Source organism: Hypanus sabinus, chromosome 8, assembly GCF_030144855.1.
Source record: "Hypanus sabinus isolate sHypSab1 chromosome 8, sHypSab1.hap1, whole genome shotgun sequence".
NCBI classification, from domain to species: Eukaryota; Metazoa; Chordata; class Chondrichthyes; order Myliobatiformes; family Dasyatidae; genus Hypanus; species Hypanus sabinus.
Genome location: NC_082713.1, coordinates 38,438,335 through 38,464,831, shown reverse-complemented (window position 1 = coordinate 38,464,831; position 26,497 = coordinate 38,438,335). Strand labels below are relative to the sequence as shown.

Here is a 26,497-nt window from a genome sequence, read left to right as displayed (position 1 = left end):
TTGGGCCCTCTAATTCTGGCGACGTCCTTGAAAATCTTCTAGAGATCATCTTTAGATCAAAATTTGATCAGTAAGGTGGTCTATTTCTGCCTATGAATCAATTTAAAACTGTTACCTTTCATTTGTAGTTAATCTGTAGACCGCCATTTCATTTATGCTGCCTTCTTTGTGTGTCACACGCCTTTAGAGAATTGATCAAGACTATGACTTGAATTAAAACATTGATGTACAGTGTTTTCTCTCAGATCTTCAAGATCGATATTTTTTCCTCTGTTTTATTGTAGAGGTTGATTGATGTTGGATATTATTTAAAAATGAAACCTTGCCGGTTGCTGTTCAGTTGTACCCATTTATTAAGTAAATAAACAAGTGCCCTCTAGGTTTGTACAGCACTTTTCAGATTGTAGCATTGAATAATTTAATAACTGGCTCAAAAATGTTTTTTTTCTGTTAGTGCAGTTGGATAATGGTGTTATTTATCTATAACACAACACTGAAATTTTGTCTCTTTAATACCTATCTCACCTGGCATGAATGTTTTGGAATTCATTATTCAGCTATTCACTCTTATTCACTCTTCTCAACTTGAACCTTCTACAAAAGGAGTATGTTATTCTTTTAATTATTAAACTTAATATATAACTTTGAATATTTGTCCAAAATATTGCCAAATAACACTCAGAAAATAAAATACAAATATTATGTTGAATTTTGCTATATAGAAATCAATGCAAGGTTAATCGTTTACTAAGTATCCTAATATCTTTCCAATTTTACCCTACCCTTTCCCGTCCTGTTGATTTCTTGACAGCTTAGATCCAGGAGCACCACATTTATTCTGCTATCATGAATAATAACAGAATTTGATATCAGCACAACATCATGGGTCGAAGGGCCTGTATCATTCTGTAATCTATGATCATATTTTTTTTATTAAGTGCAATCGTGAACAATAGCCAGATCAGAAATGCTGATCAAGTCAACGAGTTCCGAAAGAAAACACTGATAGGCCAATCAGATGGTTCACTGCTGCTCAGTGATATAACACAACAAAATCCTATGTACAATTAAGAAACATTAAAAAAATAGGCATACTGGAGTCATGATGATCATGATGAAGTCTGCTGGAGAGAGACATTTATACACATGTTGTCCTCCATAATTCAGAGAGATTGAAGGATAAGGTTACAGGGTGACAAAATGTGACAGGAGCACTTGGAACTTGAATAAAGTATTCTTAGTAGTCGGTGTGATCAGCTATATTTCAGAATTTATTCTAGTGTTTTTTCCAGTAGGAACTAAGGTATTGATCATAGAAGAAACTGATTTTTGCCATTTGAAATTAGACTGCACAAGGTATAATGTCATTTATACAAATCAATAACGACAACTTAAATGAAAATGGCTGAGATTTGTTTCTGGATTACATGAGGATTTTACAACAAAATGGAGTTGAGACCAAAATCACATTATCTATCATCTACTTGAAAGACAAAGTGGGCCTGAGCAGCCACATGGATTCTTTATTCTGCTTCTTATGTTCTGAACACATTTTAAGGGTATTAAACACCAGTATTGAGGAAAGTCTGTTTGCTTTAAACAGTTTTCTTTTCCATTTTCTTTTGACAATTTCTCCTCCCCTAACCTGATAATAGACTTCTTGGGGTATTTTTTCTACATTCCTTCTGGTGCCCTTTATTTGCCTTGTGTTATCAATACATTTTAAGCCAGTTGAATTTCTGATATGCCCTCATGCCCAATCCTTTGGCCACAAGCTTTCTTTTCCTCTGGAAACGAACCTTTCCCCTTCAGATCTTCATACTTTTTGTTCAAATTGAATTCTTTCTTCAGGTGTTTTTTTACCCTCTCTGGTTAGTGTCTTTAAGAGCTAATGGGGTGGCAATGGTGGTATCAGTTTTTCTACTTCCTCTTCTGATTTAACATCTTTCTGACCTTGCAACAATCTGTTCTTTCCTTTGTTATTGTCAATAAACATGCTAATTGGGGCTATATTATTTCTGCTTACCCGCCATTTCTCATTAACCACTTCCTATTAACTCACTTGAGATCATTGCCTTACCAGCAACCACCAAATATTACTCTCCATTCCATCTAGCAGTCTCCATCCACCCCTTCCGCACCTTTCTATGGCCTTCCTGACTACTACCAGCTACACAATCCCACGTGATCCTATTCTATGTTGTTTCCAAGATTCATAGGCAAGATTGTCCTAGCAGACATTAGTGCAATCATTTCTTCATATGATCTGCATATACCAATCAACTGACAGCCATTACTATTAAAAAAATGTTCCTGTGCTTAACACTCATTTATTTCACTATGGGTAATCCATACCTCAACAGCTTCATCTGCCTACAGCATGACGTTATATCCTATCTGTTGTTGTCATTGCCAGGCTGAAATTATTTTTAAATTGAGCACCTTGTCTGTACTTACCTTTTCCAAATAAATGTAATAATCATTGGTCTTGGGTATGTTTGCCTTTTTGTGCGATTAGTGGAACATTCTATCTGGAACCTTCTCTTAAATCATAATGATATATTGCATTACATTGTGTATTTTGAACTGGAACATTTCATCAATTGTTTTAAATTTTTGTCTCAGACTTTGGATTAAGATCAATCTCTTAATTCTTTTCCCTACTTGTTGCATTCCATTTCCAGGGGATAGATACTCAGCCAATGAATGTTATAATCCTGTCAATAGCTTGATTAAAATTAGCCCACCTTACTTCCTGTAAGGATTCCTCTCTTTTATTTTACTTCTTCTGCATCTTATCAGTTCTAATAGCTGCTACACCATTGCTTCTAATGCCATTCAGGTCCTTGAGTCTGTTTCATCATGCAGCTGGATTCTGTCAGATATGCATCTTAACTTTGTCTACCCATGTTAGTCCCAAACCCAAAAGGTACCTGTCTAACAACAACCCATCAACTTAGATTCCATTACTTTTCAGAAAATAGTGTATCACCTTGTCACAGATCTTCAAGGAAGTAGTTCTTGATGTAACCCCTGAATATCTTTTCTCTTGTTCTGGATTCTTCCATTATAAGTCACACACACACAAGTTTATGAAGCTGTGGGAACTCAGTTTTAGACCCTAGATTTGACTATGCAATAATCTTAATTTTATGGATGTGGACTTAACCTGTTACTTACACTTACCCCTTACCTGTTGTAAATATACAGTAAACCTTTGTATCCTCAGGCCCACTGACTTCCTTAACTGTGGTGTTTAACTAGAAATAATATTTTTAGTGAGGAGGGAAGGCAAGGCAATCCTATTTGATTTTGTATTGGAAACTAATTTCAGAATAAGATTTAGAACAAAGATTTTTCATAAAGACTGAAATATTATATCATAGATATTGTTGGCAGTCCAAGTTTCTTTATGCAGAAATATAGGAAAATGTGGTGAACTACATATACCTGTCTGGACATGCCCCCCTGCTGACTGCTCCTGTGGCTCCTCCCACAGACCCCTGTATAAAGGCAATTGAGGCCTGAGCCCAGCCTCAGTCTCCAGGATGTAGCATGGTAGTCAATTGCTGCTTCTTCTTTCTTCCAGCCAATAAAAGCTGATATCTCGCCTCACTTCTCAGAGAGTTATTGCTGGTGCATCAGAGAAAGAGGACTGCAAGCGAGTTAATCATTTCTGACCCCTCCCTCCCACCACCAACCATGTGCATGCACAAGTGTTCACACGCACATTTGAGAATTTGTGGAAGTAATACTGCCTGTTATTTTTGTTTCTTCTTAAGGGTTTTGATATCACTTATAATCTACTGAGATGATCTTATTCAATGCAAAACAGAATTAGAGCCCGGCATCTAATTACATCCTGCCTTTACCAACTGAGAGAAGATCTGTATTGAGAAATGTACTATAATATCATTTCAAGCCAATATTTTTTCATATGTGTGCCCTGAAAAGGAATGTTATAAAGTTGCTCAATATATTTCAAGAATGTTTTGTGAATCAAGTCATTGAATATATTGTATAAGACTTAACTTATCTCTGATTCATCTTTGTAAGCAGTGAACTATTCTTTTTGTAACTGTATTTAAAAGTATATAGTGTGTATCAAGCCTGCGTATCATTTTCTCGTGCTTTGTTCAGGCGTTCTTAATCATAACTTATTTTGGGACTGTATCAGTTAGCAGTTCCTCAAGCATTTTTAAAAAGGATTCTAATGTTCTGCAGTTACATACATATTCATCGTATTGGTTTGAATAATATTTATTTTATTTAACAGTAGGGAACATAAATGTTCTTTGTCGTTAACCATTATTGAAAGTGTCGGTGCAAATGAAACAGCTTTTAAAATTTCACAGATCTTCAGGTTTGGTAATGAGAAAGTAAAAGCTAAAAGGAGGGATGTAATATTAATTTTTTTGGTAATTTATTTTTTATTGAAGTTCATCATCAAACAAACATTTCCATAAGATGTGTTTCAGATATTGTACATATATATCATATAGTCATATTTGCCACAAATCTCCACATAATATTTATCTGAAGTATACACTTAAAGAAAAGAGAGGAAAGAAAGAACAAGCAGAAGGAGAAAACTATGTACAAGTAGGAGTGATCCTTTTTTTACAACAGATTCATTGATTTGTGAGAATAAAATCAGGCCTATGAGGTGTTACGTAGTTAAACCATTTTTCCCAGTATGAATCAAATTGTTCCAACTTATGATTAACAGATGCTGTTATCTTCTCCATTTTGTAAATGTCCAAATATTTTTAATGTTAAAAGATGTCACAATTTAGGAAGAACATTAAGGGCTTTGAGAAGTTGCAGTAGGAATATGCAGGAGTGATATCAGCAATTATAGGGTTCAGTTTATTCTGAAGGACTGGAGCAGCTGGGAGTCAGAGAGCAAAAAGAAATAAAATGAGTTGGAAATAGCCTTCAAAATCATGAAGTTTAGAGTAAACTGTTTTCTGTTGTTGGAGGATTGGTAACCAAAGGGCAACAACTTCTAGACAATTGACTAAAGAACCAGAGGTGTCTTAAAATAAGCTTTTCAGTAAGTTCTGTGATGTGGACTGCATTTCATGAAATAGTACCTAAATGGGATTGTTGAAATGGCATTTAGAAAAGAATCATATACATTTTAAAGATATAAAATACAAGGCTGAGGAATGCTCAGAGTTTTGGAACTAATTGAGTAGTTCCTACAAAGTACTGGCAATGAACCATAGAACATTACAGCACAGAAACAGGCCCTTTGGCCTTTCATGGCTGTGCTGAACCATTTTTCTGCCTAGTCCCACTGACATGCACCTGGACCATATCCCTCCATACCCCTCTCATCGATGTACCTGCCCAAGTTTTTCTTAAATGTTAAAAGTGAGCCTGCATTTACCACTTCAACTGGCAGCTCATTCCACACTCCCACCGCTCTTTGTGTGAAGAAGCCCTCCCCCTTAATGTTCCCTTTAAACTTCTCCCCCTTCGCCCTTAACCCATGCCCTCTGGTTTTTTTTCTCCCCTGGCCTCAGAGGAAAAAGCCTGTTTGCATTCACTCTATCTATACCCATCATAATTTCATACACCTCTATCAAATCTCCCCTCATTCTTCTACGCTTCAGGGAATAAAGTCCTAACCTATTCACCCCTTCTCTGTAACTCAGTTTCTCAAGTCCCGGCAACATCCTTGTAAACCTTCTCTGCACTCTTTCAACCTCATTAATATCCTTCCTGTACTTAGGTGACCAAAACTGCACAACAATACTCTAAATTCAGCCTTACCAATGTCTTATACAACCTCACCATAATATTCCAACTCTTATACTCAATACTCAATACTTTGATTTATAAAGGCCAATGTATCAAAAGCTTTCTTTACGACTCTATCTGCCTGTGACACCACTTTTAGGGAATTATGTATCTGTATTCCCAGATCCCTCTGTTTTACTGCACTTCTCAGTGTCCTACCATTTACCTTGTATTGATAATGGATTGTAATATAATCCATTATAACGGATAATGGATTGATAATATTCCTTGACCCTGTACCTCACAATTATGAATGATGACAGGAACCTGTGAGTGAGTGCAAATTAAAGTCTGAAATAGTTGTAACTATGTCCAGTTAGAAGGGCTTCGCTTTATCCCCACTATCTATCACAGAAGCCAATTTTCAACCAATTTAAGTAATCCACGTGATAAAGGCTGAGAACAGTGGGTACTGCAAAGACTGAGGCATCCCATCTATAACTGAAGATCAGAGGTCAAAACTAGGTAAGTTATCTCACACATTTAGGCAACCAGTGGAAAATTCCCCAAGTTTTACTGGTCCAAAAAAAACGCAGGGTAAATCCAGCCTGTTACTTCCCACTTATCCCATTCTCGATCAGTAAGGTTGATGTAGAACATGCTAGCTTGTGGCATGAATGATGTTTTTGCTGAGATTGCAGGGTTCTTCACAGCACGGTCCATACGAAAGAGCTGTCTGGATATAAGATGACAATGATAGTCCTTGATCTCAAAAAGTGCTTGTTAAGCTAAAGTAAATGGACGTCAAGAGGAAAACAGTATCATACCTTGTAAAAAAAAATAGTTTTAGTTGATGGAAGTCCATCATTATGAGCCCAGGGCAATGATAGAGGAATGCCCTAGGCTCAACCATCTTCAGTTCTTCATAAATAATCTTGTTTCCATGGTAAATGCAAAAGTGGTAATTGCTGATGATTTCACAATGTCAGTTCCTTTATCAATTCCTCAAGAAATGAAGCAGTTCATGCAATAAGATCTAGGCAACATTCAGAAATGACTGATTAGTGCTAAATAACAGTCATGCTACAGAAATCTCAAACAATGATCATCTTAAACTAAAGAGTACGGGCAGCCCCTGTGATATGGGAAACTCACAGAATTTTGTGACATAAGTAAATAAACACATCAAAAACATGAAATTTAGCAGACACTGGAAATCCAGAGTAACATACAACATGCTGGAAGAATTCAGGTCAGGCAGCTTCCAAAGAAAGGGATAAACAGTAAACGTATCAGCCTAACACCCTTCATCAGGACAGGAAAGGAAGGGGGAAGAAGCCAGAATAATGAGGTGGGGAGGGGAAGGAGTACAAACTAGCAGGAGATGGGTGAAGCCATGTGAGGGAAGAGGTAGGTGGGTGAAATGAGGAGCTGGGCGGTAGTACAGGTAAAAGGTAACAGGCTGGAATCTGATAGGAGAGGAGAGGAGGCACAGGTGGAGGGGAGATGTGATAGGCAGGCGAGAAGAGATAAGAGGGGAGCTAGAGTGGGGAATGGAGGAAGAGGGAGATAAAATTACCAGAAGCTGAAATTGCTGTTCATGCCATCAAGTTGAAGGCTACCTAGACAGAATATGAGGTGTTGCTCCTCCAACCTGAGGGTGGCCTCACGGACGTGTCAGGGTGGGAATGGGGATTGAAATTAAAATGGCCGGCCACCAGGAAATCCTATTTGTTCCAGATGGAGAGAAGGTGCTGGACAAAGTGGTCCCCCAATCTATGTCATGTCTCACTGCTGTAGAGGAGGCTGCATCAGGAGCACCAGATACAGCAGATGACCCAACAGACTTGTAGGTGAAGTGTTGCTTCACCTGCAAAGACTGGGGATCTGTATAGAGACGAGGGAAGAGATATAGCATTTCTGTCGCTTGATAAGTTCCAGGAGGGAGATTACTGGGGAGTGATGAATCGACAAGGGCATTGGGGGTGGTGGTGGTAAAGATGTATTTGATAATAAGATCCTGTAGAAGATAGCGGTAGTTGAAGAGAATGATGTGTTGATGCGGTGACTCATGAGGTGGTAGATAAGGACAAGAAGAAAGCTTTCTCTGTTTAAAGTAGCAGGAAGATGGGTGAGGGCGGAGGTCGAGGAAATGGAGAAGATCAATGGTGAAGGAAGGGAAAGTTCATTCTTTGAAAAATGACATCTCAGATGTTCTGGAAAAGGAAGCCTCATCCAGGGAATAGATATGGAGGAGACAAAATAACTTAGAAAAGGGAATAACATTTTTACAGCTGACAAGTTGGGAAGAAGTATAGTCAAGAAAGCTGTGAGAACCAGTAGATTTACAAAAGGTATTGGTAGACAGTTTGTCGCCAGAGTTGGAGACAGAAAGATTGACACATCAGTCCTTACAAAAAATGCAGGTTGCAAACACATCAGTGATTGACTCAAGTGCAGATGACACAGCCTTATGTTACAGGAAATCATGATACAGGCCATTTTCTAGCAACATAGTAATGTGGCGTTGAGTTGGTAAATCCTATGCCATCATCCTAGGAATCACCATTGTCCAGATAATATACAGCTACATAAATACTGTAGTTATAATAACAAAAATCAGAGGTTGAGTATTCTCCAACAAATAACTCTTCCCCTGACACCCCAAAGTCTCTTTACCATCGAAGAATGCAGCTTGAAGAATACACACGAAACTCTGCACAATCCCAATACCAAGACAATTGTTGGTGTCACTGCACCATGGCAATCCCTACATTGTCACTGAGTCTGAAGCCTGTAACTTCCTACCCAACACCATGGTAGTATCCTCACCAGGATTACAGCATTTCAAGAAGATGGCTTAACCATGACCATCACCAGAGCAATTAAACATGGATTACTGTGGCCACCCTTTTCAGCACTACCCATTCCTGAAAATAATGGCATATATTAAAAAAAACGTTGCAGCACAATAACTTGTCAGTTCAAAGCAAAGTTTGAATCTTAACTTCTGACTGGGCAGCTTTCATCAAACGAAAAGATCTTGACAAAAGGCTTGAACTAGAAATGCTCAAGTCCCATCGTTTGTGAAGGGAAAAGCTTTTGAAGCAGTAATGTTATTAGGTTATATGCACAACAGAAGAAGAATATCCATAAGAAGACCTTAATTGTAGACAGCTGCAAATGGCTTTAATGCAACAGTTTTAATGAAATACTTATATGAATTAATCCAGACTTGATTAACATGAATATTATCAGTATAAGAAGTCGACCAGGACCTCCATATCAACTTATGAGATTATTTTTTCCTTTTCCAGAATATATTACTGTTGTTACTCACCAAAAGAATCAGAAATAGCAGAAGTTTGCTCTTTTCTTTATACTGTTTGTGCCTTCATTTCACCTATAAAGGATCCAGTTAGTGGTACTATATTGTACTAAGACCATAAGATGTCTGAGTAGAATTAGACCATTCAGCCCATCGAGTCTGCTCCACCATTCCATCATGCTGATGTGTCCCTCTTCACCCCATTCTCTTGACTTCTCCCCATGACCTTTGATGCTCTTATTAATAGACAATAGACAATAGGTGCAGAAGTAGACTATTCAGCCCTTCGAGCCTGCATCACCATTCTGAGATCATGGCTGATCATCTACTATCAATACCCGGTTCCTGCCTTGTCCCCATATCCCTTGATTCCCCTATCCATAAGATACCTATCTAGCTCCTTCTTGAAAGCATCCAGAGAATTGGCCTCCACTGCCTTCTGAGACAGTGCATTCCACACCCCCACAACTCTCTGGGAGAAGAAGTTTTTCCTTAACTCTGTCCTAAATGACCTACCCATTATTCTCAAACCATGCCCTCTGGTACTGGACTCTCCCAGCATCTGGAACATATTTCCTGCCTCCATTGTGTCCAATCCCATAATAATCTTGTATGTTGCAATCAGATCCCCTTTCAATCTCCTTAATTCCAGCGTGTACAAGCCCAGTCTCTCTAACCTCTCTGCGTAAGACAGTCCAGACAACCCAGGAATTAACCTCGGGAATCTGTGCTGCACTTCCTCTATTGCCAGGATGTCCTTCCCTAACCCTGGAGACCAAAACAGTACACAATACTCCAGGTGTGGTCTCACCAGGACCCTGTACAAATGCAAAAGGATTTCCTTGCTCTTGTACTCTTGTACTCAATTCCCTTTGTAATAAAGGCCAACATTCCATTAGCCTTCTTCACTGCCTGCTGCACTTGCTCATTCACCTTCAGTGACTGATGAACAAGGACTCCTAGATCTCTTTGTATTTCTCCCTTACCTAACTCTACACCGTTCAGATAATAATCTGCCTTCCTGTTCTTACTCCCAAAGTGGATAACCTCACACTTATTCACATTAAACGTCATCTGCCAAGTATCTGCCCACTCACCCAGTCGATCCAAGTCACCCTGAATTCTCCTAACATCCTCATCACATGTCACACTGCCACCCAGCTTAGTATCATTAGCAAACTTGCTGATATTATTCTCAATCCCTTCATCTAAATTGTTGATGTAAATCGTAAACAGCTGTGGTCCCAATACCGAGCCCTGTGGCACCCCACTAGTCACCATCTGCTATTCCGAGAAACACCCATTCACTGTTACCCTTTGCTTTCTATCTGCCACCAGTTTTCTATCCATGTCAATATCTTCCCCCCGATGCCATGAGCTCTGATTTTACCTACCAATCTCCTATGTGGGACCTTATCAAATGCCTTCTAAAAATCGAGGTACACTACATCCACTGGATCTCCCTTGTCTAACTTCCTGGTTACATCCTTGAAAAACTCCAATAGATTAGTCAAGCATGATTTGCCCTTGGTAAATCCATGCTGGCTTGGCCCAATCCTATCACTGATATCTAGATATGCTGCTATTTCATCTTTAATAATGGACTCTAGCATCTTCCCCACTACTGATGTTAGGCTAACAGGTTGATAGTTCTCTGTTTTCTCCCTCCCTCTTTTCTTAAAAAGTGAGATAACATTAGCCATTCTCCAATCCTCAGGAACTGATCCTGAATCTAAGGAACATTGGAAAATGATTACCAACGCATCTGCAATTTCCAGGGCCACCTCCTTTAGTACCCTAGGATGCAGACCATCTGGACCTGGGGATTCAGTCCCATCAGTCTACTCATCACCCGTTTCCTTCCTAATGTCAATCTGTTTCATTTCCTCTGTTACCCTATGTCCTTGGCCCATCCATACATCTGGGAGATTGCTTGTATCTTCCCTAGAGAAGACAGATCTAAAGTACTTATTAAATTCTTCTGCCATTTCTCTGTTTCCCATAACAATTTCACCCAATTCATTCTTCAAGGGCCCAACATTGCACTTAACTATCTTCTTTCTCTTCACATACCTAAAAGAGCTTTTGCTATCCTCCTTTATATTCCTGGCTAGCTTGCATTCGTACCTCATTTTTTCTCCCCGTATTGCCTTTTTAGTTAAGTTCTGTTAATTGAGAACTTATCACGTTCCACTTTAAATATATCGAATAGCTTGGCCTTAGCAGCTGTCTGTGGCAATGAATTCCACAAATTCACCACCCACTGGTTAAAGAAATTCCATTTCATTCTCATTTCACAGGTCGTGATTCGAATCTTTACCCTTCCCCAGAAGTGTCTGACTTAGGGAATATTTGGCTGTCAAAACTAAAGAAAAAGATTACTGGCTTAATGCTGGAATTTCGTGAGAGTTCATAAGAACACGTGCAGATTTCTGGAGGTAAGAAAATAAATGTCAGCTCAATGGGGACTTTGACCTTGGATTCTGTAACCCAGACTGCCGTATTATCTCAAATATGTGTAAAATAGCAGTGCGCTAAGCTTGGAAAGACAAAATTGACAAATGGCTCATTGGTTTGGGGGTCTGAAATGAGTAACTCTGGTCATTGCCTGAGCCTCATTAATTTGTACAAGCATACTCATGTCACTCACCTGGGCCATTGCTGGCAATCTACAGCAGACTCGGAGAGTGTTCAGAGTTGAAATGTAATGACAGGCAGGATGTCCATGTCACATGCTACTTTTTTTTTAGAGCAAAGTCCCTGAATTTTCTTGCACTCATCACGTAGGGTTTCATTGATTAATTGGGCACTGACCCTGAAAAAATAGGAAATTACTGTCTATGAACCTGACCAAGCTGTATCAAAATTAAAATATGTAATAACAATATCTTGGTTAAAGGCTGATAATGGAGTCTAGGTTTATTGCTGCTAGAATGGCTGCTCCTGAGTAAGATGTGAGCGATAAGTTTTTCACGCAGAAGGTGGTCAATGTCTAAATGAGCTGACAGAGGAGAGGGTACAATGTTTAATAGTTGTGTGGACAGATGCTTGGATAGGAAAGGCATCAAAGAATACATGCATGATGTGGGTATCATGGACAAGGTGGGCCAAAGGGCATCTGTTTCTGAGCTCTATCATCTGTGAATTCTCCTTCCCTGTCTTTTCCATGGCTGTAGTGTAGTTCTCACATGAAGCCATCAAACAAACTGGCCTAAGAATTTCGAAATGCTGAACACAGTCCAAATCAGCCTCATCTACGATTTATCCCAAGTTCAGCTTTAGATCCTCAGTAAGCCATTGCTGGTAGTCGAAGTACAAAGTACATGTATGTCACCATGTACTAACCTGAGATTCATTTTCCTGTGAGCGTTGAAAGTAAACACTAAGAAACAGAATAGAATCAGTGAAAAACCGCACACAAAAACGGACAAACAAGCAATGAGCTAAAGACAACAAATACCAAAAAAACCCAAAATAATAATACTAAATAAAAAAGCAATAAATATTAAGACCACAAGTTGTAGAGTCCTGATGAGTCAATCCATAGGTTGTGGAGTCAATTGACTGATGGGGTGAGTAAAATTATCCATTCTGGTTCAGGAGCCTGATGGTTGAGGGGTAATAACTATTCCTAAACCTGGTGGTGTGGCACCTATGTCTCCTCTATCCCCTTCCTGATGGCAGCAGTGATTAGAGAGCATGGCCAGGACAGTGGGGGTCCTTGATAATGGATGCAGCTTTTCTGCAACAGCCCTCCTTGTAGGTATGCTCAATGATGGGGAGGGCTTTACCCGTGATGGACTGGGCTGTGTACATTACTTTTTGTAGGCTAATCCATTCAAGGATGCTCTCGGGACAGGGCTGGTAAATTCAAGACAGACCTGATGCTGTCAAGACGGCAGGAAAACTTGGGAATGTGGCAAATAACTCAGAAACATAGCACATAATTTGGAACACAGAATCAAACTTGGGAACAAAGAATCAACAGCAGAACCTGGAATACTGTGATGTCGTGCGTGGACTGACGACTGAACCCAGGTGCAGAGGAACAACAGACTTCCACGTTGAGAGAGATCCAAGAGTTTATTCACAGGAATTCCAGCTGAACGTCAGTGACTTGACCGAGCGACACCACAAGCTGAATCGTTTCTGAAACAAACAAGGACCCTGCAAAAAAAGCTAATTTGGAGTCTGCTTTAAATAATCACAATATATTGAAAACCTCCGCCAGTCAAAATAAACTCAACAAGATTAAACAAAAAGCACAACTCTAGATAAGAGCAGCTCATGACAGCGAGATGTTGCACAGGTTCTTATGTCACTGGCTGCAGTGTCTACCTAGACAACATATCAAAACCTCTGCTCTCTGTGACTGTGGACTGGCTTTAAAAAATTAAACACGAGGAAATCTGCAGATGCTGGAAATTGAAAAAACAACACACACAAAATGCTGGTGGAACACAGCAGGCCAGGCAGCATTTATAGGGAGAAGCGCTGTCGACGTTTCAGGCCGAGACCCTTCATCAGGACTAACCGAAAGGAAAGATAGTAAGAGATTTGAAAGTAGTGGGGGGGAGGGGGAAATGTGAAATGATAGGAGAAGACCGGAGGGGGTGGGATGAAGCTAAGAGCTGGAAAGGTGATTGGTGAAAGTGATACAGAGCTGGAGATGGGAAAGGATCATGGGACAGGAGGTCTCAGGAGAAAGAAAGGAGGGGTGGGGGAAGCACCAGAGGGAGATACAGAACACGCAAATAACTAAATATGTCAGGGATGGGGTAAGAAGTGGAGGAGGGGCATTAACGGAAGTTAGAGAAGTCGATGTTCATGCCATCAGGTTGGAGGCTACCCAGCCGGTATATAAGGTGCTGTTCCTCCAACCTGAGTTTGGATTCATTTTGACAATAGAGGAGGCCATGGATAGACATATCAGAATAGGAATGGAATGTGGAATTAAAATGCGTGGCCACTGGGAGATCCTGCTTTTTCTGGCGGACAGAGCATAGGTGTTCAGCAAAATGGTCTCACAGTCTGCGTTGGGTCTCACCAATGTATAAAAGGCCACACCAGGAGCACCGGATGCAGTACACCACACCAGCCGACTCACAGGTGAAGTGTCGCCTCACCTGGAAGGACTGTCTGGGGCCCTGAATGGTGGTGAGGGAGGAAGGACTTGTTCTGTTTACAAGGATAAGTGCCAGGAGGGAGATCGGTGGGAAGGGATGTGGGGGATGAGTGGATAAGGGAGTCGCGTAGGCCTTTTGGTCTTACGTTCAGTTTCTTCTATTTTGTTGCAACATGTCAAATGGCCAACAGGGATTAACATGATTCAAAGTTCAAAGTAAATTTATTATCGAAGTACATACTTTGATTCCACAGCGAGGGGAACAGACAAGGATACCCGGACGGTGTGTTGCCTCCCTGGTGCCAGGGTACGGGGTGTCTCAGATCGGGTCCAGAGTGTTCTGAGGAAAGCAGGCGAGCATTCAGAAGTCTTGGTACATGTTGGTACCAATGACATAGACAGAAAAAGAGAGGAAATCCTGAAGGAAGATTACTGGGAGCTAGGAAGAAAATTGAAAAGCCGGACCTCCAGAGTAATAATGTCAGGATTACTGCCTGAGCCACGCGCTAATGATGGTAAGAATAGCAGAATTAAGCAGATGAATGTGTGGCTGAGTGACTGGTGCAGGAGGCAGGGTTTCAAATTCTTGGATCATTGGGATCTATTTTGGGGGAGGTATGACTTATACAGAAATGATGGGTTCCACCTGAACTCAAAGGGTACTAATATCCTGGCGGGATTGTTTAATATAGCTGTTAGGGAGGGTTTAAACTAAGTTGGCAGGGGGAAGGAAACCAGGGTGTTAAGGTCGAGGAAGAGGAAAGTAGAAATAAGTCAAAGATACTGTGCAGCAAAGATGGCAAGAAGGACAGGCAGATGAATAGACAGGATAATTTGCTGTGCAATAGAAATATAGCAAAATCGGTACCAGATACTGATCTAAATGTACTGTACTTAAATGCACACAGAATTAGAAATAAAGCGGATGACCTTGTTGTACAGCCACAGGTTAAAAGATATGACATTATGGCTATCACCGAGTCACGGCTACATGATGGATGTGATTGAGAGCTGAATGTCCAAGGATACACAGTATAGGAAAGTTGGGAAGGTAGTTAAAGGGGGTGTCATAGCCCTGATGGTAAGCAATGATATCAAATCTCTAGAAAGAAGGGACATTGGATCAGAAGAGGTAGAATCCTTATGGGTCGAGTTAAGAAATGGCAAGGGTAAAAAGACACTAATAGCAGTTATATACAGGCCTCCAAACAGCAGCCAGGATGTGGACTACAAGTTACAGCTGGAAATAGAAATAAGTGTGTCACAAGGAAAATGTCAAGATAATTATGGGGGATTTTAATATGAAAGTGGATTGGGAAAGTCAGGAAGATACTGGATCTCAGGAGAGGGAGTTTGTAGAATGCCTACGGAATGGCTTTCTGGGGCAACTTGTCCATAAGCCCCCAGGGGATCAGCTGTTTTGGATTGGGTGCTGTGTAATGAACCTGAAGCGATCAGGAAGCTAGATGTAATGGAACCCCTTGGAAGTAGTGATCATAATATGATTGAGTATAATTTGAAAAGGAGAAGCTGGTATCAGGTGTATCGATATTTCAGTGGAACAAAGGAAATTACAGTAGTATGAGAGAGGAACTGGCCCAAGCTGATTGGAAAAGTAAGCTAGATGGAGGGACGGTAGAGCAGAATTGGATGAAATTCCTACAAGAAATAAAGAAAGTGCAGGAAAAATATATTCCAAGAAAAAAGAAAATCATGAATGGAAAAATGGCACGAATGTGGCTAACGAGAGAGGTTAAGGCTAAAATAAAAGCAAAAGAGACAGCACACAAGGAAGCAAAAATTAGTGGGAAAACAGGACTGGAAGACTTTTAAAAACTTACAGAAGGAAACTAAGAAAGTCATTAGGAAAGAAAAGATGAATTATGAAAGGAAGTTGGCAATTAACATAAAAAAGGATACTAAGAGTTTCTTTTAAATATATGAAGAGTAAAAGAGTGACACAGGTAGATATAGGACCGATTGAAAATGATGCTGGAGAAATTATAATGGGTAACAAAGAGATGGCAGAGGAACTAAATGAGTACTTTGCATCAATCTTCACAATGGAAGACATTAGCAACATACCTGATAGCCAGAGGTCTCAGGGTATAGAATTAGGTACAGTCAAGATTACTAGAGAGAAAGTGCTTGGGAAGCTGAATGGACTAAGGATAGATAAGTCTCCCGGACCGGATGAGGTGCACCCACGGGTTCTGAAGGAGGTGGATTTGGAGAATGTGGAGTCATTGGAAATGATCTTCCAGGAATCATAGACTCTGGCATGGTTCTGGAGGACTGGAAGGTCACAAATGTAGTTCCGCTGTTTAAGAAAGGAGAGAGGCAGCTAAAAGAAAATTACAGATCTATTAGTCTGATATCGGTAGTTGGAAAGTTATTGGAGTCAATCCTCAAGGATGAGGTTATGAAATACCTCGAGGTGCATGATAAGATAGGCCCAAGCCAGCATCGTTTCATGAAGGGAAGATCCTGCCTCACCAACCTATTGGAATTCTTTGAGGTAATCTCGAATAAGATTGCCAAGGGAGAGGCTGTGGATGTTGTGTATTTGGATTTTCAAAAGGCCTTTGATAAGGTGCCGCATAAGAAGCTGCTTAATAAGATGAGGGCCCATGGAATTACAGGAAAGATATTGAATGGGTGGAGCATTGGCTGATAGGCAGAAAGCTAAGGGTGGGAATAAAAAGATCCTTTTATGGTTGGTTGCCAGTTACTAGTGGTGTTCCGCAGGGGTCAGTGTTGGGGCTGCTTCTTTTTACACTGTATATCGATGATTTAGATTATGGATTAAATGGTTTTGTGGCTAAATTTGCAGATGAGACCAATACAGGTGGAGGAGCAGGAAGTGTTGAAGAAACGGAAAGGCTGCAGAGAGACTTGGTCAGTTTAGGAGAGTGGGCAAAGAAATGGCAGATGAGATACAATGTTGAGAAATGTACAGCTGTACATTTTGGAACAAGAAATAGTTGGGCAGATTATTATTTAGATGGGGAGAAAATTCAAAAATCATAAATGCAAAGTGACTTGGGATCCTCGTGCAGGATACCCTAAAGGTTAACCACCAGGTTGGATCGGCAGCAAGGAAAGTGAATACTATGTTGGCATTCATTTCAAGAGGAATAGTGTATAAGAGTAAGGAAGTGATGATGAGGCTCTATGGGGAACTGGTGAGACCTCATTTGGAATAATGTGTGCAGTTTTGGGTCCCCTATCTTAGAAGGGATGGACTGATTTTGGAGAGAGTTCAGAGAAGATTTACGAGGATAATTCCTGAAATGCAGGGGCTAACATATGAGGAGCATTTGTTGGCTCTTGGACTGTATTCATTAGAGTATAGAAGAATGAGAGGGGATCTCGTAGAAACACTTTGAATGTTGAAAGTGTTGGACAGAGTAGATATGGAAAGATTGTTTCCCTTGGTGAGTGAGTCCAGGACAAGAGGCCCTAGACTTAGAATTAGAGGGTACCCATTTCAGATTCAGATTCAGTTTATTGTCATTTAGAAACCACAAATGCAATACAGTTAAAAAATGAGACAACGTTCCTCCAGAATAATATCACAAAAGCACATGACAAAACAGACCACACCAGAAAATCCACATAACTTTTGGCAATCCCCAATCCAGAGTCCGGAGAGGCTGCTGCGTATTAATATCGCGCTACCGTCTTAGTGCGTTCCCCGGAAATCCACCAGACAAACAAGACCAAAAACTAAAGTTACAAGACATGCACAAAACCACATAATTACAACGTATAGTTACAACAGTGCAAACAATAGCATAATTGATAAAAAACAGACTATAGGTACAGTAAAAATAGTCCAAAGATGTTAAAGGACTATAAGTTCAAAAGAAATCACCACACAGTTTCCACAAGTCCCCAGGGTCCCGACAAACTCGCCATCCCACGCTGGCGGCAGAAGGGAATACCCCCACTATGGACTTCCAAGGCGCCGCCCAACTCAGCCGCACAGACGCAGCACACAATGGAAGCTCCGTTGAACCCAGCCTCGCAGACGCAGCACACAGTGAAAGCTCTGTCGAACCCAGCCTCGCAGACGCAGCACACACTGAAAGCGACCTGACCGCAACGGACTCCGAGTCCGTCGAACCTCCGAGCCGATGACCATCCCCTCCGGCACAGCTTCCCCGAGCACCATCCTCTGCCAAGCGCATTAAGATGGCCCTGCCAACTGCCATCGGCATCACGACCCCGAGGACTGGGGGCCTGTTCTTCCCAGCTGAGTCCTGGACCTCACAGCAGCAGCAGCAACAAAGAAGATCTTCCCGGAGATGTTCCCGATGTTCCCCCATGCTCCCACATCTGTTTTCAATCGATTATGATTGCACACGGCACCTCACTTCACAAATAACAGATAATCAGTTCCGGAGTGGCTGCTGCAAGCTGCGTCACGCCGCCATCTTGAATCTTAAAACAGAGATGAGGAGAAATTTGTGGATTTATGGAATTCGTTGCCACATGCAGCTGTGGAGGCCCAATTATTGAGGATGTTTAAGGAGGAGATTGAAGGTATGTAATTAGTCAGGGTATCAAGGGATATGGAGAAAAAGCCAGAAATTGCAACTAGCTGGGAGGATAGTTTAGCTCACGGTAGAGTGGTGGAGCAGACTCGCTGGGCCGAATGGCCTACTCCTGCTCCTTTGTCTTCTGATCTTGTGGTATGTCACCATATACAACCCTGAGATTCATTTTCTTGTGGGCATGCTCAATAAATCCATGGAAGAATAACCATAACAGAATCAATGAAAGACCACACCGATTTGGTTGGTCAACCAGTGTGCAGAAGACAACAAACTGTGCAAACACAAAAATAAATAATAATATTCAATAAATAACGAGAACCTGAGATGAAGAGGCTTTGATAGAGAGTCCGTAGGCTGTGAGAACATTTCAATGATGGGCCAAGTGAAATTGAGTGAGGATATCCCCTTCATAGAAATGGGAAAAATATGGGGAAATGAGAGTTGACAAGGAAATGTGGATTAACCCCCATGGTTTCAGGCTGAGACCCAGTATTCTATGCATTTTTGAACAGCAAATATAATTAAAAAGCTATCTTTTGATGGGATACTGAACCAAGGTGCAGTTTGATCCCTTAGCTGATGTGACATGGTTCTTATATCCTGATTAAGAACTGCAGGGTTAATCCAATGCCTCAGTCAATATTTAACCTTCAGCAAACAACAAAGCAACACATATTATGTAGTCATTAGCACTTAGCTGCTTCTGAGTGCTTGCTATGTCCAAATTAGTTGCCAAGTTTCACACAACAACCACTTAGAACGTACTTAATTGACTGCAAGCATTTTGGAATGTTCTGTGGCCATGATAGGTTTAATGTGTTCACCAATTCTGTTTTTCCCCCACAATCTAAAAATAAAGAGATATGTAGTCTTGGGAATGTTGTGTCTATTGATGGCATCAATAGAGGGAAGTGAACTGTTATGTTTCAAGCTGAGAATCTTCAACAGGTCCTGAAATGAAGGACTCAAATGCCCTCCGTAGATACTGCCCATCCTGCTGAGCTCCTCCAGCATTATTTTGTGGGCATTGCTCCAGATTTCTGGCATCTGCAGAATCTCTGTGGTTCCTCCTTTAAGTTGTACAAGGCTGGATGCAGAGCACATTTAACTAACTATCAATATCAGATGTAAAAATAATCAGGCATGCAGCGGCAAGTTTACCTTTGACAACAGGAAAATAAGTTTGAAAGAAGCAGACTTCCCAGACACCACTTGGTCTATTGAATCCTTGATTCAGTTCCGGTTTTGAGTTAAAAATAACATTGTGCACTATCAATATTAATCTTGGCTGCAACACTGAACTCAGGCATTTTTGGTGAACAATACTACCACTGCACAATTAGTTCATGGGTTCAAGACGAGTTTTGAAATTTTACTATAATTGTCTGTTGTTAAGTGGGCCGTTGTGAAGTTTGAATTAAGACACTGCTCTTGCACTTATTAGTTCAAACTCATGCTATGGTTGTAGTGTGGAATTCCCCTGAAACAGGTCACTAAAATCCAACAGAGATTTCGACATATGTGGTATGTAAAATTACTAGAATTACTTACTATTACAAATTATCCTGGAACCACAACTGAGCTCATTTTAACACGGCCTGCTACTGCACTAATATAATGTGCAATCTAATATTTTATCAAGCTAAAAGAGTGTAACAAGATATTTCCAACAAATCTTTGGACTTCTTTACAGGTGCCACTATAGCGTAGTGGTTAGTGCAATGCTATTGCAGTTCAGGGTGTCAGCATTCAATTTCAGCGCCATCTGTAAGGAGTTTCTATGCCCTCCCTGTGGCTATGTGGGTTTCTTCCTGGTTTCGGTTTCCTGCCACAGTCCAAAGATGTACCAGTTAGCAGGTTAATTGGTCACTGTAAATTGTCCTGCGATTAGGCGCGTGTTAAATAGGTGGGATGCTAAGCAGTGCAGCTTCTTGGGAGGGAAGAAGCCGTACGCGCTGTATCTCGAAATAATTAAATAACTTCTGCTTTGCGCAGGTTGAACCCTGACAATCAAATTACACCATTAGATTTACATCACTATCTAAGAAGTGGACTGTCTAAAACTGAACATATTTTAATGGGATTATTGCATGTTCCATTTCTATCTATCTTTGAATATTCCTTGTCATTTCAATTAACCCTCTCTTATGTTCTTCTCCTGCCTTCAATCAAATAGACAGGCACAGACACATTGCCACCTATCTATATTTACTCACACTGGTAGGGCTGACCAAGTAAGGAAGGACAAGGCTAAATTTAGCTTCCTCTGGAGATCTATGCTCTGAAACATTTGTTGTAGTATTTGTGTAGGTTACCAGCCACAGCTAGCAGCGTGGATCAATTTAAAAACTTTGGTCGCAGAAGTACATTTTGGAATCCTTTCTTTTGCATTACCTGATCACTTGAGAATTGATAGCGCATTGTGGTATCAATCTCCATTTGGTTGTTTCTTTACGTCAGCAGCTATCCCAACGCAAAAGAAAATTTAAGGAGTGACGGAAACGAACTATGTCTGGATGTGTTTGAAACTGAGTAGAAGAGATTTTATTGACATGGAATTGGAGATTATGTGGCCTGTGAAAATGAGCCTGGTGGATATCACCAAGATATTTTCCATGCTCCAGCCTAAAGATGAAGAAATTGACAATGGGGAAATAACTCAGCTGAATCAAGCAGTTTCTAATGATGATGACAAACTATTAGCTGAGCTTTTATCTCAGGAGAGGTATGCTAGATTTATTAACAGCCGGAGTGGCTGGGGTGTTCCAGGAACTCCTCTTCGTCTAGCGGCCATGAGAGGACATGTAAAATGTCTGGAGGTTCTGCTAGATCATGGCGCCGAGGTGGATAGTCTGGATGTGAAGGCACAAACTCCTTTATTCACTGCTGTTAGTGGTAGGCATTTGGATTGTGTCCAGGCCTTGCTTAGGGCTGGAGCTAATCCCAACGGTAGTATATATAACAATAGCTCACCTATACTGGTTGCTGCCAGAGAAGGAGAAGTGGAGATTTTGAAGGAACTGTTGGAACATGGAGCAGAAGTCAATGTCCGTTCCAAAGCACCAGAATGGGCCTCCAATCCTTGTGCGTGTAGTGGTCCCCTCTACCTCTCTTTGGTGTACGGGCACTTTGACTGCTTTCGCCTTCTTCTTCTGTATGGAGCCAACCCAGACTTTAACTGCACCGAGGAAAGATTGCTGTCACGCATTAAGCCAAGGAAGACTGCACTGGAGATGTGCTTCAGATATGGCTGTGGGATTGAATATGTCCAACTGCTGATAGACTTTGGAGCAAATGTTTATTTACCAGATCTCACTGCAAATAAAAATATAAGCCAAAATGATGTATTTAAACTATTAAACCAAGCCAGAGGTAAGCAAAAGATTTATTATTTCCATTATATCTAGTTGATTATTTAAAACTAAAGCTGGCCTTTAAACAGTTTTCTGTTGGGCATAGATATTTGTTTAATTTATGGAGAAGAGTTCTGTCCTTTTATTCTCCTAATTGAAATAACTCACAGAATTCAATTATTTATTGACTCAGTTATTCATTTATTTGTCATAAAGTACAAGAAATGGCTTATAAAAAAGTAATTTTATGGTCGAAGTGAAGCTGCTAAACAGGTTTAATGCCTTTAGTAAAACAAGATAATAAAATCCTGGAAGTATATATTCATATCTCACAATTACATCCTGAAAATTTAATTTTGTTTATAATTTGAGAATTAAAAAAACATTGCTTTCTCTTGATACGGATTATTGGAGAGGTCACTGTGAGGTCAGGAAAAAAAACAAAATAAAATTATTTTTACTGATATAAGAGGCATAGTAATTATTAGAGATGGGAACAGTAAGTTGCAGAGAAAAATTAAAAAAGTGTGTGGCAAATTGAGGCAAATGAAGGTTAAAGTGAAGAACTGTGAAGTTGTCCGATTTGGAAGTTAGAAAGAAAAAAAAACTATCCTAAATTGAAAAGTTTGGGATGAGGTGAGGTCATTATAACATTATAAGGTTAGTGGGCAGTTATAAAGTTATGTTGTCAGGTTATTGTTATACGGTTAGGGGGCAGTCACTTAAAAATGTCAATGCAAAGGCCCTTCTTCACAGAGACTGTGGAGCTCTGGAATACTCTCCCATGGTGGGTTATGGAAACTGGATCAGTTGGGGATAGATAAATATATGAAAGATGAAATCAAGCACTATGGTGAGCAATCACTGAAGAAGAAGAGGTCTGGTTCAGACTGGCTTGAAGATACTGAAAGATGGGTGAGGTTTGAGAAGTCCCTTCAAAGGGCTTGAAGGGCTTCTATTCCTGTACCTGTTTGCTTATGTTCTAAATATGATATGAAAACAAATACAGTATATATTTTTGGAGTAATTTCTATTCCTCATAGAAAATAAAAGCAAGGGAAGTTTTCATCTCCTGTGTTCCTGTAGATACATGCATAAAGGAGTGAGGAAGAGTTCCCTATCAACGTAGATGGGGATTTTCTGGGATACCCTGAAGATGGGAAGAAATGCTTATGTCTATGCTTATGCATATTAACTCTCGGGGAGCAGGCATCAAGGGAGGACAAAAATTGTAGTTAGAGCCTTCCAGTGAATCTTCAAGGCAGCAAGGATACCACTGCTGTGGATTCATATCCTAACTTTAAAGCAAAGCTCAACACTAATAATCTGATGTGCTCCAACTCGTATAAGAGCTGCAACAGGTTCAGAAAAGAGAAAAATGTGAAACTTATGTTCAACAGCCATGGTCTGAATAGTAAAAAAAATTGGAGTAAAATGCCGAATTTTATTTAGCTAAAACACTGACCTAAGTTATTTTTAATTTTAGCTCAACCAAGATGTTTGATGTCACTAGCCAGGATAACCATCCGCAAGTATCTGAAAGAGCAGAGCAGACTACATTCCATTGACCAGCTGGACATACCACCAGTCCTAAAGAACTATGTAAAACATCAAGTCTGAGCTGACACTCAAGGCACTGCTGGTTTACGTGACACGTGTTCTGTAGCGATGAGATATATTGGGCCAAAGCTTATCTTTATCATGCCCATTTTTATGACCTTAAAATAGACAGATCTCATCTGTAAGAGAGTCAGACACTTTCAGTCTCAAACAGTTATGAAGTTGTAATGGGTTTGTGTTACATTGTAACGTTCATTTTCTGCCTCTCAGAAAGCCTATGGGCAGTGCAGGCTTTACTCATCTTTTAGCACCAACATGCATGTATGTAATGTATAAGACTATTTCTTGAACTGCTTAAAAGTAAGCCTTTATTAAATGGTGGAATTTTACAATGGAATGATTCATAAAACAATTTGTTATAAAAGAAATGACATAAATTTCAAGAGACTCCCTCAAATTCAATCACGCATCACTGTTAATTTCAGCGCAATGCAATTCAAACGCACTATCAGTAGAGTGCAATGTAGTAACAATAATTTCCAGGACATATCGTGTTACATGCAAATTCATTCAAGCACTTCATAGTGTGATTAGCATATGTGCGCAGAGTTGTCAGGGAAGTTATTTCACATTGATCCAGGACCAGCAAACCTTGGCTACTTCCAGAACAACCGTGTTTTCATTGTGCAGCACTGGGTAGTCAGCAAGGTAAGTACTACATCATCCATCAACCTTCTGGATGCCACTCCATGCTCCTCATCCCAAATCGTACTGCTGACCTCCCATGACACAAGAAAATAGGAGCAGGTGTAGGCCACCGGGCCCCTCAAGCCTGTCACATCATTCAACATGTTGGCCTTAACTCCTCTTCTGTGCAGTACCTGAAATTCTGCAATTCCTCTATCTTTCAGATATTGTATTCCTGATATGGTCTCATCCTGTACAAAGTTAACAAAACCTGCCTATTCTTAAACTCCAATTTTTTTGTAATAAAGGCCAACTACTGTTTGCCTTCTTCACTGTTTATTGGATCTGTCTGCCAGCATTTTATGCTTCATGCACTAGAACATCCAGATCCCTCTGATCTTCAATTATTTGCAGTCTGTCACCACTTAGATAATAATTTGCCTTTTGTTTCCTCTTCCTGAAGCACACTTCCTTTCAACACTCTGATCCTGAACGCCGCACCCTCCTCCTAATTGGCCATGGCCACAACTCTCCATTCCTCCAGTTGGTAACAGACTTTGACTCATTGAACTTGCCCTGACATACCGCCCAAGCTTTTGAGACCCTGAAGCCTCAGTGAAAATCCTGATCTCCATTTTTCCTGATTCAATTTCCATGAATGGTGATCAAAATCAGCACCCCATGACACTATTGATTGAATTAATTTGACATCCCCCACTCCAGTTAGCACTCCATTTGTAGTATCCAAAGGAATAGCTACATTGCTACTTCTGTAGTATTCAACACTCTACAATTCCTAAACCACAGTATATTTAAGTAACACACACAAAATGCTGATGGAATGCAGCAGGCCAGGCAGTGCTTCTTCCTATAGATGCTGCCTGGCCTGCTGTGTTCCACCAGCATTTTGTGTGTGTTGTTTGAATTTCCAGCATCTGCAGATTTCCTTGTGTATATTTAAGTGGTCAGCTATTTCATGAATGATTTACTTGATAAAGTTAAGTTTATCAAGTAAACAAAAAGAAGGCTCAAGCTCCATTTTCTATCTCATATTCATTGATTTGTTACATATATGTGTGAACTGAGTTGTGATGTACTAGATAGATTGTCCAGGTTTCCACGTGAACAGTGGTTACCTTTGCTCAGAACTAAGATTTCCTTGGTGGCCCACTGATCAATTCACAATCCAAAGGAAGAAAACAGAAAGGGGCATCCATTGAAGTAAATACAATCCTTTTTACATTAAAATATTTACAGTTTGTGCCATGGACCATGAAGAATGTAATAAAGTAATTAAAACAAGAATTTTGGAATTGAGGTGTTTTTAATTATGGTCAAAAATGTTGTGCAGTACCAATGCATTGGTTGGTTTATTATCATTGTAATGTGTAAGAGCTAGTCCTGCATACTGCTCATACAGTGCAAATCATTACATAGTAAGTTGAGGTAGGAGAAGATAAAAATTATTGTCACCGTCACCGTTATGAGCTGTGTCATATGACGTAGGCAATCATGGTCTCACGATCATGATTGTTCTTGGCAAAGTTTTCTACAGAAGTGGTTTACCATTGCTTCCTTCTGGGCAGCATCTTTACAAGACGGGTGACACTGGCCATTATCAATACCCTTCAGCGATTGTCTGCCTGACACGCCATGACCAATGGTCGCATAACCAGGACTTGTGATATGCACGACTTGCTAGTATGAACAACATCACCCGCTTCCATGGCTCCACATGATCTTGACCAGGAGGCTAAGCAGGTGCTACACCTTGCCCAAAGGTGACCTGCAGGCTACAGAAGGAAGGAGCGCCTTACCCCTCTATTGGTGGTTAAACCACCTAAGTTAAACAATCACAATGCAGAATAAAATGTAATAGCTACAGAGAAAATGCAGTGCAGGTAAACAATCTGTATTGCCCGGTTCACATGATTAATATCTTTTCTCTGTTATGCTTTTCTGTTCTCTGTCTGAGCTGCTTGTTTGGGTTACTATTGAAGATAAGAGATCGGAGAAATGTGTGCCATCCAATTGGGATGAAGGGATTCAGGGGAGGTTTCTCTGGTGAGGGGCACTAAGGTTGGGAGAGGAGAAGAGAGAAGGCGCCGGCAAGAAGAAATCAGTGGAGTTGACC

At 40.4% G+C, this 26,497-nt stretch overlaps 1 protein-coding gene and 1 long non-coding RNA gene across 3 annotated transcripts; one reads left to right on the top strand and one right to left on the bottom strand.

Moving 5' to 3' along the window:
- Positions 1-4,541: 4,541 nt before the first annotated feature.
- Positions 4,542-11,761, bottom strand: LOC132398049 (uncharacterized). The gene is made up of 3 exons (XR_009513525.1): positions 11,727-11,761; positions 6,576-6,784; positions 4,542-6,484 (listed from the first exon to the last, which is right to left on the bottom strand). It is a non-coding gene; the product is annotated as an uncharacterized LOC132398049 (long non-coding RNA).
- Positions 11,295-25,608, top strand: asb12a (ankyrin repeat and SOCS box-containing 12a). 2 transcript variants are annotated; one of them, XR_009513524.1, is made up of 2 exons: positions 11,295-11,514; positions 23,603-25,608. XR_009513524.1 is itself a non-coding variant. In XM_059976971.1 (2 exons), exons 1-2 carry the CDS (start codon positions 21,280-21,282, stop codon positions 23,734-23,736), a joined length of 990 nt encoding a protein of 329 aa, XP_059832954.1. In that variant the 5' UTR covers positions 20,623-21,279; the 3' UTR covers positions 23,737-25,608. The 2 variants fall into 2 exon arrangements, 1 of the variants encoding a protein (XP_059832954.1); XM_059976971.1 differs by lacking the exon at positions 11,295-11,514 and adding an exon at positions 20,623-22,135.
- The last annotated feature ends 889 nt before the right edge of the window (positions 25,609-26,497 follow it).